This window comes from Halichoerus grypus, chromosome 3, assembly GCF_964656455.1.
Source record: "Halichoerus grypus chromosome 3, mHalGry1.hap1.1, whole genome shotgun sequence".
Taxonomy (NCBI): Eukaryota; Metazoa; Chordata; class Mammalia; order Carnivora; family Phocidae; genus Halichoerus; species Halichoerus grypus.
This window is the reverse complement of record NC_135714.1, coordinates 184,330,907-184,347,901: the sequence shown is the minus strand read 5'-3', so window position 1 is coordinate 184,347,901 and position 16,995 is coordinate 184,330,907. Positions and strand designations below refer to the sequence as shown.

At 38.8% G+C, this 16,995-nt stretch overlaps 1 protein-coding gene across 2 annotated transcripts in view; it reads left to right on the top strand.

Annotated features, from left to right (window-relative positions):
- The window catches only part of SGCZ (sarcoglycan zeta), a 1,078,188-nt gene extending 1,061,492 nt beyond the window's left edge, over positions 1-16,696 (top strand). For both annotated transcript variants that reach the window (XM_036068587.2, XM_036068584.2), the window contains one exon: positions 10,868-16,696. In XM_036068587.2, coding sequence (XP_035924480.1) covers positions 10,868-11,062 — 195 coding nt within the window. In that variant the 3' untranslated portion in view covers positions 11,063-16,696. The remainder of the gene's footprint in view (positions 1-10,867) is intronic.
- Positions 16,697-16,995: the final 299 nt, after the last annotated feature.

The following is a 16,995-nucleotide window of genomic DNA, read 5'->3' as shown; positions in this document are numbered from 1 at the left end:
GGCATTGTCCCTCTCCTACCCTGGAGGTGTGAAAATCTCAGGCTGACTGTTCTGTGCACTCAGAGGGACTTGGATCTCCCTGTAGTTGTAGAGGTTGGAATCCTTGTGCCACCATGAGCTTGACTTGGAATTGTTGGAGATTGGAAGACACAAATTTTACTAGCAGGTTAACAGACAGGGACCAAAAATAATAGCCACCAATCGTCCCAGGAAAGAAAAAAAAAAAAAAAAACAGAAACAAACAAAAAACAAACAAACACGAAAGACTGGGGAGGGCCCTTTTGATGGTTGAATATAGTTAGGATCTGTCCCTTGATTGTACCGAGGCAGCCAGGATGCCCGCTCATAAACCCTTTTGTATTTATTTCAATCTTTCGTATTAACATAGGCAGGACAGGTTTTGTTAATAACAGCATAGGCTCCTCCTTGTTCAGCAAGCAATCAGGTAATTAATAAGAGGTATTTCTGTGACAACAAAAGGAAAACACAGGTTGACGGTTGGAGCAAATTATAAACCCGGTGTCTGAGTCCCAAGTCCTGCCAGCGAGAAGATTCTAGATGTCAGGCTCGAAGCGTCCTCAGAGCGAGCAGAAACAGGCAGCAGCAACCTGACGGATTTTCGGATTTGCAGTTTAAAGTCTCTGGTGATCTTTTGAGGGGCCCATAGAGCAACGAGCATGAGAACTGTCAATACACGAGCTACCATGGCAATCCCTCTGGAATTTACTTCAAGTTTTCTAGCTTTGGTCTGCAGGCCTTCAGGAGAAAAGGCCAGTTTTACTTCTTAATGAGTCCAAGACAAGAGAATGCAAGAAGATTGAAAGCCATAGTCTGGAGAGGCTTAACCAGATATTTGAGGAAACGGGAAGAATTCAGGATCCAGCCCAGTCTTACAGGCAAATGACAACCACTTAAAAGATAAGTAATCAGAACTAGAATCTAACATCCACAAAGGGCATGTTATTGAAACATAATTTTCTAAAATCACCCTCATTTTCTTCAAACATTGCCAAATTAAAACTAATTTGTCTGTAAAACAAGTCTAGTTTTAACAAACTTAGCCTAATTATTTACATAAGTACAGCAAGAATAGTGATTGACCACATAAGTTCTCTTAAATCTGCTTTGCTGGAACTTTCGATTGAACTTTTAATAGCCTTTCAAGGCCAGAAGCCAAGCCAGATACTTGTCATTAGATTTGCCTGCAATACCTTTAGATTTCGGTGAATTCTTCTTCTCGAGGTCTCCCACCGATCCTTAGGTTCCTGCACCTGCCAAGAAGTGACCTTCTTTACTCATCTGGGAACTCTAAAAGCAAAGTACCAGGCCAACAATTCCACGGGGCTCTTTTGGTTCCATAAAGTCAACCTTAGTTCCTTAAAGCTGTCTAGTCATATCTGACTCTATGCATGTCTTTCTCAAATAGGACATTCCGGTCAAAGCCTTGGTAATATAACCAAAGTTTCTAATGGTGTCCTGTTACAAGGAGAATAGATTCTTATTGAACTTATGTAAACAATTACAATTGCCATGAAAGAATACTCACTGAGAGTTTCTGAATTCTGAAGGGTTCAGGAAGGGAGAAAACTGAAAGGCCTCAAATTGTTCAGAAAGGAACATTTTATCAGATTTCTATAAGTCATAGGTATCTTAAGAGAACATGTTTCCTTAAATCTGGAAGAGCAACATTAGAGAACCAGCGTTGTTTCAAAAAGAGTCATAAAACCTACCATCATCTTTCTCAATTTATATAGTTCCACATTACTAATTTTTGTTCTGTTCAAATACAGTTTTCCCAGCAGTTCCAGAAATTCTTTTCCAGTTTAGTTTCATGACGTTAAGGGTATCAAAAACCTGTACTTGTCAGAAGTTCTTTTCATGAATCTCCTTGAGGTTGAAACTCATTTTGCAAGAGCATCAGAACAATGACTGTAAATGACAGACTCAAAAACAGACATGGTTAAAGATCTGATGAGAGTTCATTATCATGTGATTGGCAAGGAAATCCAGTTATTTCTGACACACACTTTAATAATTGGAATGTCAAGTGATGACCTTTTACCAGGACATATTAAAATTTTAGGGATTTCATATGATTTCTAGAACAATTATAGCATTGACCCATACTATATAACCCAAGAAGGTTTATTATCATTTGTTTGATAATGCTTCCCTTGTAACCTAACTTACCAAATAAACAAGTCTAATTAGTTAACAAGGCTTCTTTTAGAATTTGAATTTTTTTAATTTAATTATGTTATGTTAATCAAAAAAAAAGAAGATAGAATTTGAATTTTGGTGAAATTTGTTAAAAACCTCAGAAAGTTCTAAAGCACATGCCTAAATAGGATCGCAGATTATTATAAATCTTAATATTTAATTATTTAACCTAGGTGACAAGAGATTCCAAAGGCAAATACGAAGGATAATACAGTAGTTAGCAAAACTTATATCCTTTAATACTGAGAAGATTTTGTTTTCTTTTTTTTTAATTTTTTTTTAAAGATTTTATTTATTTATTTGACAGAGAGATAGAGAGAGAACACAAGTAGGCAGAGAAGCAGGCAGAGGGAGAGGGAGAAGCAGGCTCCCCGCAGAGCAGGGAGCCTGATGCGGGACTCGATCCCAGGACCCTGGGATCATTACCTGAGCCGAAGGCAGCTGCTTAACCGACTGAGCCACCCAGGCGCCCCGAAGATTTTGTTTTCTTAAGTGACCAAAGACTTGATAAAAACACATACAGAAACCTTGTTTTTCTGGGCAAATAAAGAAAAAAGAAAAACTTTGTTTATAATTTCTTATCAAAAGCAGACCAACAATGCAAGAAAACTTTGTCCTTTTAACAGAGAAAAACCAAGTTTTATTTCTATACCAGTGTACTTTTAAAGCTCATCTATTCCAATCTTAGTCAGTCCTGACCACATATAAAGTTCTTTTCCAGATTCCCTCCACAAACCCTCTACAACTTTCTTTTTTATTCAGATTTTGTCTTAAGCCTTCTCACTCTAAATAACCAGTCTCTTCTTAGGAAAAAATTACTTCCTTCCCCCAACAAAAATCTATTTTCATTCCTTATGCCTTTTCAAACATATTTCCTACTTTTTTTTTTTTTTTACATACAGACTGGTTTTCCTTATTTCCAGCAGTCTCAATTAAATTTATCACAATTTTAACTCTTAGAAGCAATTCAATTTCTAGTAAAAACTAAGTAGTAAGCAACTGTGAACTGTTACACCAGAATTCTTTAGATCAGAAATTACAAATACTTTTCATAATTTTTAAAAACGTGTGCTTTTTGTTAGAGTACAATCTTTCAATTTGATAGCATAAAATTTGTTTACTAAGAGACCCAAATTTATCTTTAATTTTTCTATAATAAGCCAAAAGCAGATAAATCTATGTTTAATAATTAATGTTTCAGTATTTTGTCTTATTTGGAAAAGACTCAGAATCCAAAGAACTTAGCCCAATATATCATTTAACCCAGCAAAGCTTTGAAGTTTTATATTACCAGATTCTGAAAGCTATAAACCTTTTCATTTAATTTACTTGTTCTTAACAATTATCCATGAAAACTTCATGAGACAGACAAAATCAAACATTAGTTTGTTCAAACATAAGTCATTTTTTTTTTAAAGATTTTATTTATTTATGTGACAGAGACACAGCAAGAGAGGGAACACAAGCAGGGGGAGTGAGAGAGGGAGAAGCAGTCTTCCCGCGGAGCGGGGAGTCCGATGCTGGGCTCAACCCCAGGACCCTGGGATCATGACCTGAGCCGAAGGCAGACGCTTAATGACTGAGCCACCCAGGCGCCCCCAAACATAAGTCATTTTTTGCTGACAAACTGCAACAGATACAACGTGAATTTAATAGATTCAGGTAGAATGAGAGCTGTTGACAACTCCACCAAGTCTGTTTTAATTAAACAACCTTGAATTAGCTTTAATACCAAAGATGTTGCACCTGTGTCCACTGACAAGTCAATCTGTTGTTCCCCACTGACACTTTTACTTGGCGCTCTTGCAGGGAAATCTGAAGTGGGTGGTTGAGTCCAGGGGAGCTCTTGGGCCCCTTTATGCTGATTTGGGAGGTGCTTCAGTCTTTCCATAAGGAGGGAGCCCAACAGCTAGGCCTGCTCTTTGCTCCTGGGTAGCATCCCAATCTCTTCTCTCTCCCCACCTGCAGAACATGTTTTTTCTCTGGTTGCCTTTTAGCCCCCTGGAGGAGGCACAGAAGCAGGTAGTTGGTTGGGCATCAGTTCTGGTGCTTGTGCTTGGGGAGGTGGATTTAGGTTTTCCAGTGTCTGCCTATCTTTCTCCTCCTTTTTCTCATTATTCTGATTATTGGGAAGGGAGTCAGGTATCTGAGATTTGTGTTCATCCTTATGTCTCTGGACCATCAGCTGGGTCCCTTCCCGTGAAGCATCTTTTTTATGGAATAACATAAAGTCCTGGATGTAGGGAACTTCATCCTAGATCATGTGAACTTAAGAAAACATTTAGGTTAGGTTTTATCTTTATGAGTTTGAGAATGCCCAGTATTTACAAGCACTTGCCTTTAAAACAAGCCAATTACATAGAGCCCCTTAACAAATGAATTTTAGCAATTACCATCTGGAGGTAGAGAAAATATCTCACATTTATAACACATATGGACACATATACACACAAACAAGATGCAAACGAAATCTAGCCTTTGTCTCACTAATGTTGGTGCAGAAAACATTAAAAACCCAATTTCTAAAGACCCCCCTTTTATGAAAACAAATCTAATTGCAAGATTGCCTCATAATTTATGGGTCAATTAATTATTTTCCAATTAGAATATGCTGGTTTTAGGCAAAGATATCCAAAGCTGCAGCAACAAATAAAACAGAAGAAGCCCAGAGTATTGCTTTGAGCATTCCTTCTTCCCCAAAAGTTGGGGGCTTCACTAATTGAGCCAGTTTCCTAGTTTTGGGTTGTTTCATCTTACAGACAGCTTTTTCTAATTTTGTGTGCAAGGAAACTAATTTAGACATGCCAAAAGAGCCCCATCTGGGCCAGTTGAGACTCAGGTTATCCTTAAATTTTTTCCACCTAGACAGCATTAACAGTAACCCCCAACAGCCCAAATAAAAGCACGGCCATCAACTCAAGTTGAGGGGGTCTGGCGATCAGGAGACCTCCTCCACACACCTGTGAGGTGCTGGGAAGTCAGAGGGCCCCCAAGGGCTGGTGCTGGTCCCAAGCTCTGAGTTCTGGAGGAACCCCTGGGGTTCTCAACCCAGCTGCTCTGACATCCTGTCAACCACCAACCATCAACCAAGAAATGGTCGATGCAAAATGAACTCTAAAAAAAAAAAAATTTTTTTTTTTGAAGAGAAAGGAAAGGGGTGCCTGGGTGGCTCAGTCAGTTAAGCGTCTGCCTTCTGCTCAGGTCATGATCCCAGGGTCCCGGGATCAAGGCCCCTGTTGGGCTCTCTGCTCAGCGGGGAGTCCGCTTTTCCCTCTCCCTCTGTGTGCTGCTCCCCCTGCTTATGTGCTCTCTCTTGCTCTCCCTCTCTTGGTCTCTCTCTCTGTCAAAGAAATAAATAAAATCTTTAAAGAAAGGAAAAATGTTTCATACCAGTTAAAGTGAGGACAGCTGAGCGGGATACGCAGCCTTCACAGAGAGTGCTTGCAGGGAAGGAACATTTGCTGCAGGGTTAACATAAAAAATTACAAATCAGGGGCGCCTGGGTGGCTCAGTTGGTTAAGCGGCTGCCTTCGGCTCAGGTCATGATCCCAGAGTCCTGGGATCGAGCCCCACGTTGGGCTCCCCACTCAGTGGAGAGCCTACTTCTCCCTCTCCCTCTGCCTGCCTCTCTGCCTACTTGTGCTCTCTCTCTCTCTGTCAAATAAATAAATAAAATCTTTAAAAAAAAAATTACAAATCATTAGACAAAGGACTTTTCAGACAGTTGTAGGCCTTACTTAAGCTTCCAGTATGTGTGAGGCTGCCTGGCTTTGGTCTCATGAGCACTTGGAGAGGTTTTACTCTTTATGTTTGGAATATTCCTTTTTAGTTAGTTTTAAGTGAAGCAGATTTAAGTCCACAGTTTTTCTCCCCGCAGACGAGTACACAGAAAACAAAAAAAAGAGGTTTTAAAACAAGGTTACAGAACAGGGACTTTGGGCGGGAGTGGGGGAAGAAAGGTGGTGAGAAAAGAGAGAAAGAGAAGAAAAAGAAGCCCAAACAGGGAATCTGACCCCTTACCAGGTTGATCAGTCCTGGCCAGAATCTCCCAAAGTCATGACTGTAAGGGACCTAAGTGGGAGTCCGTTTTTCCAAAGGCGCCCGTAGCAAAAAAAAAGCAGTGCCTGCTCTGGTGGGACACTCAAACTCCGCCCAATCCCATGGTGGCTTCAGCCCCCTGCCCCCCGACAAGGAGCCGAACAGCCCCGGACCCCTCCGAGGGGAGGAGCTCTGGCGCAGTCAGCACACTGAGGTGATGCCCTTTGGTTCAGGAAGAAAAGAGGAGCAAACAAAGAGTGTTAACAGAAGAAAGAAAAGAAAATCCTGAAAGGAGAGCAGGGATGGGAACAGACCATTGCTTGAGGAACAGGACGGTCAGTGAGGACAAAAGGAAGCCTGAGAACCCCCAAGTCCCCGTGACTCCAGAACAAAGAGGTCCGGGCCACCCCTCAGTCATAGGTAGAGGTCTGAGTCTGGCAGCCCCAGTTTCACTGGGTCCTGTCTCATCTTAGAGTCCCTTCGTGGTCGCAAAATGTTACCAGACTCCGGTCCTTGGACCCAGCAATGGTAGAAACGAGACTGGACCCCAAATGTAAAAGCACAGGCAAGGCTATCTTGGGGTTTTGCCCCAGCCCCAGGGGGCAGCACAAAGGAAAGAATCCTCAGGCTGACTCCCCAAGGAGAGGTCAGATATGGAATACTTTAAAGGAACTTAGGTGGGAAAAGGGTGACATGTAAGCAGGTAGAGGTGGGGATTTATTAGCACCTGTGCACTTAATGGTCCTGCTTCTTCATGCGTGGCGTGTCTAATGAACATGCTAACTCTCCACCCCTGGGCATGATTTTTAGTATTATAATGAGGGGAAAAGTCCGTGAAAGTGCAGTACTGGGGTCCGTCTTGGTGCAGACTGGTTTGCCCTGGACTGGGCTTGCTCCTTAGCTGATGCTTTGCTCCGCAAGAAAAGCGATGATGGCCAGCAGGCAGGGGATTTTCCAGGTGCACAGGGGCTTGTTCCCAAGGTCCCCGAATGTCTCACGAATATGCTGCAGAAACCTGGCAAAGCCATGCTGGGAAGAATCAATATGCAACACCTCTTTTTACCTCATGATTTATTTTTCTATCTCAAGCCAAGAAAACATCCTTTTCTTTTTAAAGGCCCCATTCATTTAAATGTCATTTATTAATAAAATATACTTCCCTTATACGGCTGAGTGTATGGTATGTATCTTGGAAGCTTACGGAATTAAGTACCGTCCTATAGCTACGTGTTGGCGCGAGTAGCCCCAGAGTGGAGAGCAGAGCTGGAGGGCGATGCTGGGGCCCCACACCTGCTTCACATAAGGCCCAAGTCCTTCAAGGATAATTCTGTTGATGAGGCTCCCACAGCTGTGCTTGCTTTACACACGAGCCACCTGCTCGCCTTGCCTGTACAAAACCTGCCCCTCTCCTCCGCTCTTCATGAGAGCTACCCACATGCAGAGAGGACCAGTTGCATAACTATAAAAGCCGGCGGGGTGGCATTATGTCAGCAAGCTGCTCCAAAGCCCCTGGGCTAACCAGTAACAGTCATTGCTGGGCTGCCTAGTTAAGTGAACCGTTCCCAGTAGCCTATATTCATTTGATTCATCCCACGTGAGCGTCCTCGCCACTTACCATTTGCACACTTTATCGTCTATGTCTCAAGGTTTCTTGGACAAAACACCAGCTCCTGATATTTCCCCAGCGTGAACGCATCTCCAAACATGCAGACCTAAAGCCCACTGTCCCAGAGCTTGCCCCATAATATTTTTGGCATTTATGAAGTCTGGGATTTCTGCTCTCTGCAAACATGCTAGCTCCTAAAAAGAAGTGAGGGGGGCGCCTGGGTGGCTCAGGCAGTTAAGCCACTTTGGCTCAGGTCATGATCTCAGGGACCTAGGATAGAGCCCTGCCAAGAGTCTCCCTGCTTAATGGAGAATCTGCTTGTCCCTCTGCTTCTGCCCCTCCACCCTGCTCCTCCTCTCTGTCTCTCTCAAATAAATAAATCTATAAAAACAAACAAACAAAAAAGAAGTGAGGGACAGTGGGTGAGCTGTGAGAGTCCCTCTCTCTCTCTTGCTCTTTTTTATTTTTTTAATTTTATCCATTCACGAGAGATAGAACATGAGCAGGGGCGGGGGAGAGAGAGAAGCGGGCTTCCCGCTGAGCAGGGAGGCTGATGCAGAGCTCTCCATCCCAGGACCCTGGGATCATGACCTGAGCCAAAGGCAGACGCTTAACTGACTGAGCCACCCAGGTGCCCCGAGAGTTCCTCTCTTAAACTCAACCATTAGAGAAGTTATTCATCCCCCTGTTCCTATGGAGAAGTGTAAGAGCCCAGAGTGTGTAATGATTGGTGTTACTCTCACTGACGTCCCTCAACAAGGAGACACAGAGCCAGGAGAACTGACACCCAGCCTCTATACCCCAAAATATGTCATCATTTCCTTTTGCTTACTTTTGTGCGCTTTCAATTTTCCTATCAGGAAAAAATAAGTCTCCTGAAAAAATAAGAACAGAAGCACTTTCTTTCCCTTTGCTTTCCTGTCACTTAACCCAGAAGTAATTATGGAGTGATAAATTTTAACATTTGACACCTACAAACAAAATTTTAATCACACTTTCGTAACTTTGAATATTATTGATAAATTCAATCGTCCCTTTATAATCTATTCATGTATTCAACAACCATTTGCATTATGAGGAAGCTGTATTTGCAGGGTTAAACACTGTGAAGTTATAAAAAATATTTCAGTATGATTCCACCTTCAAGGAAGATATAATTTACTTGAGAAAGGAAGATATAAATAGGACTGTAAAATAACATCAAATGATGAGCAAGATAAGATAATAATAAGTTTCTGTGAGAGAACCAATAAGAAGAGTCTTTCCATCTTGGAACATCAGGGAAAACTCCTGGAGGGTGAAGTGGGTGAACTGGGCTCTGCTGGAGGGGGACATTTGTGCCCTAGAGGGGAGAGACATGTCCGTGGTGAAGGAAGAACATTGTTTCACGCAACACGCACTTGTACAATTTTATGCACTGTTCTGTGACCCAAAGATAGCTGTAGGTCTTACTTGCAAGGGGGAGAAACAATAAATGAAGGACTACATACTTAATACAATGTTAGGAAAGGATTGGTACTATAGAGAAAAATAAAGCCATCAAAGAGAGACTAATGGATTAGTGTTATTTTCATAGAGTGGTTAAGAAAACCCTTTTTTAGAAGGTGACCTTTTTGCAGGGATCTGAAACATCTAAATTAATCTAAAACATACATGTGTATGGCATATGCATTATTTTTCTCTCTTATCTGCAGCATTCAATAGATTCCTGTGTTTCAGAATTAAAAAAAAATAAAGGAGTTTACTATTAAAAATAATAACAAATATAGAAAAGGCAAAAAGAAATCTCCCTCCTACCCTTGTTTTCTAACCACCCACTTGTAAATGTCTGGAGAAAAAAAGTATTTCAGGCTAAAGAAATAGGAAGTGAAAAAACCCAGAGGCCAGAGTTCTTCAGATATCTTTGAGAAAATGCTGGAGCAAGGAGAAGAATGCTAGGAAATGTTAGAGAGATCATGGAGGGCTTGTGGGCCATGGGAAGGAATCCAGATTCATTGTAAGTGTGGTGGGAGGCTGGCTGTCAGGGAATTTTGAGCACTGGGGTGATCTGATCTGATCTGTGTTTCTTAGAAGTTCACTAGGCAGTATATAAAACAGGCTATAAGAAGACAAGAAGGGCAGCTGGTGGGCTAGTCTGGGAGCTAAGGTAGGAGTCCCAGTGAGAAACGAATAGGACTTGGATGAGGGCAAATATGTAGAAAAAATGGAGTAATCTCGGATTCTCCTGTCAAGTTAGGCAGTAATTAGCTACATAACAATAGAACGAAGAAATAGCTAGAGAAAGTTGTTTCTTTGTTCATTCAGATTCATGATTCAGTTTTTCTTTCTTTGAAACTTTTCTCTTGCATGTCAGAACCATATGATCACCGTCCCTAAAAGTGTTAAGTCCATGTTTGGAATAAGTGAAGTAATTTTGCAAATTAGAAAATCTAGCAAAGTAAGTGTAGCGTACAAGTAATACGTTTCACGGAGACTTCAAACCTGATTATAGCTAATAATTGTTGTTAATGGTGCAAATTATCTACGTGGTGTATGTATCCTTTAGACTGTCAACATGATTTTATGACTTTTTAAAAATTAGGTCATTGAGTAACTTTCTTTTTGTAAGTTGCCCATCCCTTCAGTAATGTCCTCTCCATGAGCATCCTGATTTCTTTGTATACTCTTTAGATGAGGCATGATTAAGAAGTTAAATGGAGAGACTCTCAAACTCATTAATTTTCTGTGGTGTTTGAATAAGTGGATTGGCCCCTTAAGCAGATTGTGCAATATTGCTTTTCAGATCGAGGGCTTTCTGTCAGAATGCACCATGTCTCGAAAGAGAAGATAGCTGCCAGGCTTCTGGGCTGCAGCGGAGGAATGTAATTTGTTTGTTCAACAAAGCATGGCAGCTAAACCAATAGAATTGTTTGTTGTTTAGTCTTTCTTATTAGACCATGTTGTAAAGCTCGGAGGAATGTCGAATGCTAAAATGCATTAAAATGCACTTTCTTTTCCCCCTAGATATTTTTGAATGCAGATAAAATCCGGCTGGGGAATCTACCGACCGGCTCTTTCTCATCGTCTTCACCCAGCTCCTCAAGTTCCCGGCAGACCGTGTACGAACTGTGTGTCTGCCCCAATGGCAAACTGTACCTTTCTCCAGCGGGAGCAGGCTCCACTTGTCAGTCCAGTAGCAACATCTGCTTGTGGAGCTGAAGTGACTGATTTCTCCTCACACCAGAATAGCCTTTTGTTCCTGTCCGTCTGCTTCACAGTTCCGCTCGGTTTCCCTTGTGATCAGTCCAGAGCTTCTTCAAATGGTCCACAGAGCAACTTCTTCCGATGCAAGCAGGGGTTCGCTGCCACCTTCTCTCGTGATTTACTGTACTGCTCAACGCAGAGACTGTGGGTGACGGGACAGTGGAAAAATCACCTTCAGCGGGAAAACTGGATCATAACTTTTGCTCAGAAGGGAGAAAAACATAGGTGCCTTTGCTACATGAAGTGAAGCACACAGTTTTAGATTTTTGCAGGACCTGGATATGAACTGCACATACATACATTAATCACATAGATGAAATTCCCAGTATCCAATGGCAAGATGAGATGGTTAACCCTGTCAGAAAACTAATTCTACAGTCTGAAAGCACAATTTTCCAATCATCTTTTTGGATGTAAACTTTTATCCCCGAATTTTAAAATTTTCAAGCATTAGATAATGCTTGCTTTACTAAAAATTAAATTCAATACATGATTTTTAACAAAACGAAACAAAACAAGACAGAATCCCACCCTGAGTTTTATTTGTTTCTTTGAATTCAATGTGTTGTTACTCTTTGTCTACTAAGTCTAGACTTTTGTACGTTAGGTAATTTTGAAAGCACTCAGCAATATAATCTTTACAGAATTAACAAAATGCCATTATCCTGTCATTTGTCAGATCTGAATGGCCTTATATAGTATTTACTTGGCCTTCTGCATGTGACGTATTTGCTTTTAACGAAACATCTAATTTATTGCAATATAAGATAGTATTAAGAGGGGCATACTGATGGTGTAGAATCCATAGATTTTTTTTTTAAATTCACATGCTATCGTTTCCATGAGGTTCTCATAGTACAACTTTTTGTTTGCTCCATTCACTTTATATTTGACTCTGACTGCTAAAATTCAAACATATCCACTAAATAAATAAATTACTAATGTGTTGCATTATGCCGAGAATGGATTCACTTTCCATTGGAATATACTCTTCAGAATGATATCTATGTATTTTTTTTTTTTACTGAAGGTTAAGATTTAAGGACGGTAGAAAGTAAATTACAAATCCCTGCTTACAGAGTAAAAAACATAAATGTTAACAAACATGTTGAAAATGTGTTTGCTCCATTAGATTCCTATTTTCAGGAATTTGGTCCTATTTCCTTTCAGCTCTTAATACTTAGTTACCTTGATTAGACTGTTAAGCTACCCAGCTACCCTGCCATCAGAAATCATAGCTCCTTCCATTCTCCACTGCCCATTTTTGTAAATTAGCACTAATAAATAACTCCAGAATAATGTAGCTTCGTTTATCACAACACTCCTTAACTTGAATTCTTAAAACTTACAGAATCCAAGAATGTAAAATTGTATTAAGTATTTCCTATTATGGGAAGATGACTTGATTACTCTAAGGTAAGTCCTTAATTTTCACATGGCAGTCAAGCTTACTTTCCCCCATGTACACTGTTGCAGGTGTATGGAAGCTTCATTTTGGGGGCCCATGAGCATAGAACCTTTGAAATTCAGGCCTCTAGAGCATAGAGCGAAGTGGGAGATGGGAACTTGTTGGAGTAATTTGTCGAAAGTAGGAAAATTAGATAATGCAAGGAACAAAGTGAACCATGGCCAGAATTATCTTGTTTGGATAACCTAACACACTGAATGCTTGAAAAAGCTCTGTTTTACTAAAATGCATTCTGTACTCACCAAAAAGTCAAAAAGCTAGTGCAGTTTTATCACTTTTAAAATAGAACTTGACTTGTGTTTGGGGGTTATTATAGAAAACTTAAATCACTATTGGAGTAAGAATTGAGATATGCAATTGCTTAAAACATCATATCACAACATAAGTGTTCAATTTATTTAAGTTGGAACATTAGAATTGAATATGAGAAATTCTCACATTGGTTTAAGCAAAGTACACAAAGTGTAACACAAGAAATTTTGAGAAATTATGGGTGCTAATCACTGTGTTATGGGCCTTTTAGGAAAACACTGTGTATTAATTTGAGACCTATTCAAGTTCTAAACATCCCTAAATTAAAACAATTAGAAAGTTTTTTTTTAGTCAAACAGGAACAATTCTTTTGATTAGTAATTAGCACCGTTTCTAATCTCCGCTCTGTCTTCTAATCAACAAGCTGATTTAGGCAGTCTGGGAATATCTCCAGACTCCAGTTTACTCAACTATACAACAAAAGTATAGAGTCAACTGATCTCTTGAGAATCCTTCCAACTCTAACATGTTCTAATTCCAAGAGCAAATATTATAGGCGGTGGAAGGGTCCACTAAATTTTAAATTATACATCGTAAGAGGAGAAAAGTGGAGAGAGAGTAAGGAGACAAACAGTATAAAATCCAATTCTGGTGAGGGGCTGTCAATTTTGATTTCAAATATGTTCTGAAATATTACAGACACAATTTGAAAGACATATGTTAAGAGATTTAGACTATGTCTACATGATGTAAAAATATCTTTGATTTAGTAGAAAAAAATAGTGAAACAACTGGCTTTGCTATCCAACACTGGGCAGTTGGTTTAAATTACTTGGCTGGCTATTTTAGATTCCTTAGAATCTAAGTATAGATTCAGCCTCGGAATTGGAGCCTCTGTTGAAGGCATGGAAGATTGCTCCTAAAAGTCCTTCATTTCCTCATAAACGAAGGCTCGGTTCTCTCCTGATACAGAGTTCCCCTAATTGTAGACTACGAAACAGATTCATCGTCTGTTTCTCCAGTAGTATTTTTCTGTTACAACCTATATAAATACCGTGCAGTTTACTCAGATGCAAATTTCATCTTTCCTAATTTAACTAAAAAAAAATAATTCCTTTCAGGTGTAATACATGGACCTTAAACTTTGTATGCAGTTCAGCTGGAGAAGGCAGGAAGGGGAAAAAGGAGAAAGTCAGGCAAACCCACAGGCAGGAAGGACAAAAGGAAGGAAAGGGATTGACCATATTCCTAGCATTTACATTTTTAGCTAGGAATGAATAAACTGAAAGTATTTGAGTTCTGTTTCTGGGAGTCAAAGGAGAGAAGTAATTATCCCTTAATTCTTTTAGAATACTTAAGTGAGACACTCTCAAAAAAATATACTTCCAAATTTCCTGTTTCTTTCGTTCAACATCTCCAAAATTTCTACCTGGTATTTCTTGGTCCTTTTTTTTTTTCCTTATTTTATTAGGAACCACAAGATCTCTAGTTTAGTACATAGTTATTTATTGAAGGGTTCAAGATAACTTTATACTTCAAATTTGATATTAATCAGGAAATCTTAGATTTCAGGACCCCAAATCTCTGAAAATGGATCCTGGAGTTTCATTTCTAGTTCTGCGCCTACCTATTTGACCTTAAGAAATGTACTTCTTTATCTTGACCACAGTTAACTTACCTGTGAGAGGGGTACAGCAAACGAGGAGTTTCCTTCGGTTACTTTCATCTCTAAAATTTCACTGATTCACTTAAGAAGAGACTCAGCTATCTTGAGTTCAGTAGCTTAGTCTGGACTAGCATTACTAATCTCCCTATACCTTAACATGTTTCTTGTTTAAATGTTGAAATGCAAATCTTTCTAGCATCCCGCTCCTTACTCCTTTTTTCTATATTCTTTCTTGTTCTTACCATGTGAACATTAATGTCCCCTTCATAAATAATAGGTCACTGACAGGCTTCAGGAATATGGTTGACATTTAAAAAAGAAAAGGATATATTTGGGTCTTATTGAAAAGAATTATTTAGGAAAGTAATAGAAATATTTACCAAATATTAATACTCTGTTGATCATTCTGTTACTATTTATCGCCATTGAACTAAAAAGCTCTGGTCTTCTGAAGAAAAGGTAATTTGATCACAAAGGTCAGTTGCTGACTTTTTATAAGATGCTATACCATTCAAACTTCCTGCATATTCTGCCATCTGAATTTCTCCATTGGACAGTGCCTCATTTTATAAAACTGGCATTTGATACAATAAAACTCCTAATGAATTGTGTCGTTGCAAACATGGTACCTCCATATGAGGCAGCAATTGATAGAAGGCTGGAGAGTGTTTAATGCATTTAAGTGCTATATTTTATAACAGATAGTGTATCATAATATTAAATTATTAAAATAGTTGAAGATATTTAATGGCCAAATTTTCTATACCACCATCAAAGCCAAATTCACGTTTGAGTTTCATATGAGTAAGGTCTTATAACCTTATTCTTCCAGTAGCTTTGGTCTAATTATCACTGCTCATGTGACCATATTTAAAGATACTTGGAGAAATTATTTTCTCTATGTAGTAGTGTATATTATAGCAACGAATATTATAAAATATCATTATCACAAAGTAAAATATTATATTTTTATTTCTTTAAAACAATCATAAACTAATGAATGACCTCATTGAATGCTGTTATTCATATTGTTTTATACTGCAGTTCATTAGTTATTTAAATGTCAAAGACCAAAGACTGGGATTTCTATTGTATTTAACTCTACAACACTGCTGCTTCTACTAATTAATTCAAATGAATAGGAGGGCTTATAATTATAACATGAGGTAGTAAACATCCTCCTTGCAGGATTCTGAGCTATAGATCATTACTTTATGTTTTGGTTTTGTTAGTATAGTCCACTTACCTTTTATACATGCATAATAAACTCCTTGATATTCATAAGAGCAGTATATAAAGACTATACCCTAAAATGGGTCCAGGCTGGATTGATTCAGCTGAGTTTAAACTTTCATTGCTTGGTAAAAATTCTTTGGAGAATATAATTAATTTGAAATACTTTTAGAACCAGAGGGCTATTTTTTAAGTGTTGATTGAAGCGGTTCCATTCTTTGAGAAAGTCAATGAAAAACATGAAAGGAAATGAGGTATAATGAACTGTGACCCTTTATGTTTTTGCAGTCTTAATACCTCATTTGTCTGAATGTTTATAAATAAAAGCCAAACAGGGTTGAAGATGTGCAAGGACATTCACTAACAATGGAGATACGTAATTTCAAGTTTGAGTGTCTCGTTATTTATACAATTCTTTAAACCAGGTCCACTACTCATTTATTTTGTTTTGTAATTTCCATGTAAATGTTTTCTTGTATATATAGATATATGAAAAATGGAACTATTTTCTTACACATACTATGCAATATGTTTGTAAAATTGCAATATTACCAAAATACAAAAGCTGTGCTTTTGTACTCTTATCTTGCTTTATGTAAAATCGATCTTTTTCTATTTAAATGGACTACCTGTCCCATAAACTGTAGATAACATATCTATTCAAAATCAGTCTATTGTATCTTTTGTTTAGTTTGGGGTGGATTGGGTTCTTTTTCCTTTGGGAGAAAACGCACCAGTTTGGCAGTTGGAAACTTTGTTTCCCTCAAAAAATGAGACCTTTGAAGCATGCAATGAGCTCATATAATTTAAGATCTCTCCTGTAATTCTTGTATTTTGTCCTAATTTTGGTGCTACTGTGTAACCATGATTAAAAGTGATAGTCAAAACAAAGAGGATCAAAACTTATATGCTATCATTTATTTAATTGAGAGAAAAGTTTGAAGAGGAGGGGTGTGAGTATTGTAGTGATTTAGAGACCTTTTCTGATTATGTGTTTTAAATATCAATTCTCGTAAGATCTATGCTTTTCAAATTTTAGTTTAATCTGTATATTTATACTTGATAAAGATACTTCCCTTATGAAAAATTGAGCATATTGTTCTTCTTAAACATATGACCAATGAAACTAAAGAAATCAAATTGACTTAAAAGTCTTGGTCACTACATTTTGCCAGATATTTAGCTAAGAGTTTACCCATTCTGCAATCTCCATGATTTGATTCTGGGGATAAGACTAAATGAATTGTTACTTGCTCAAATATACATCCC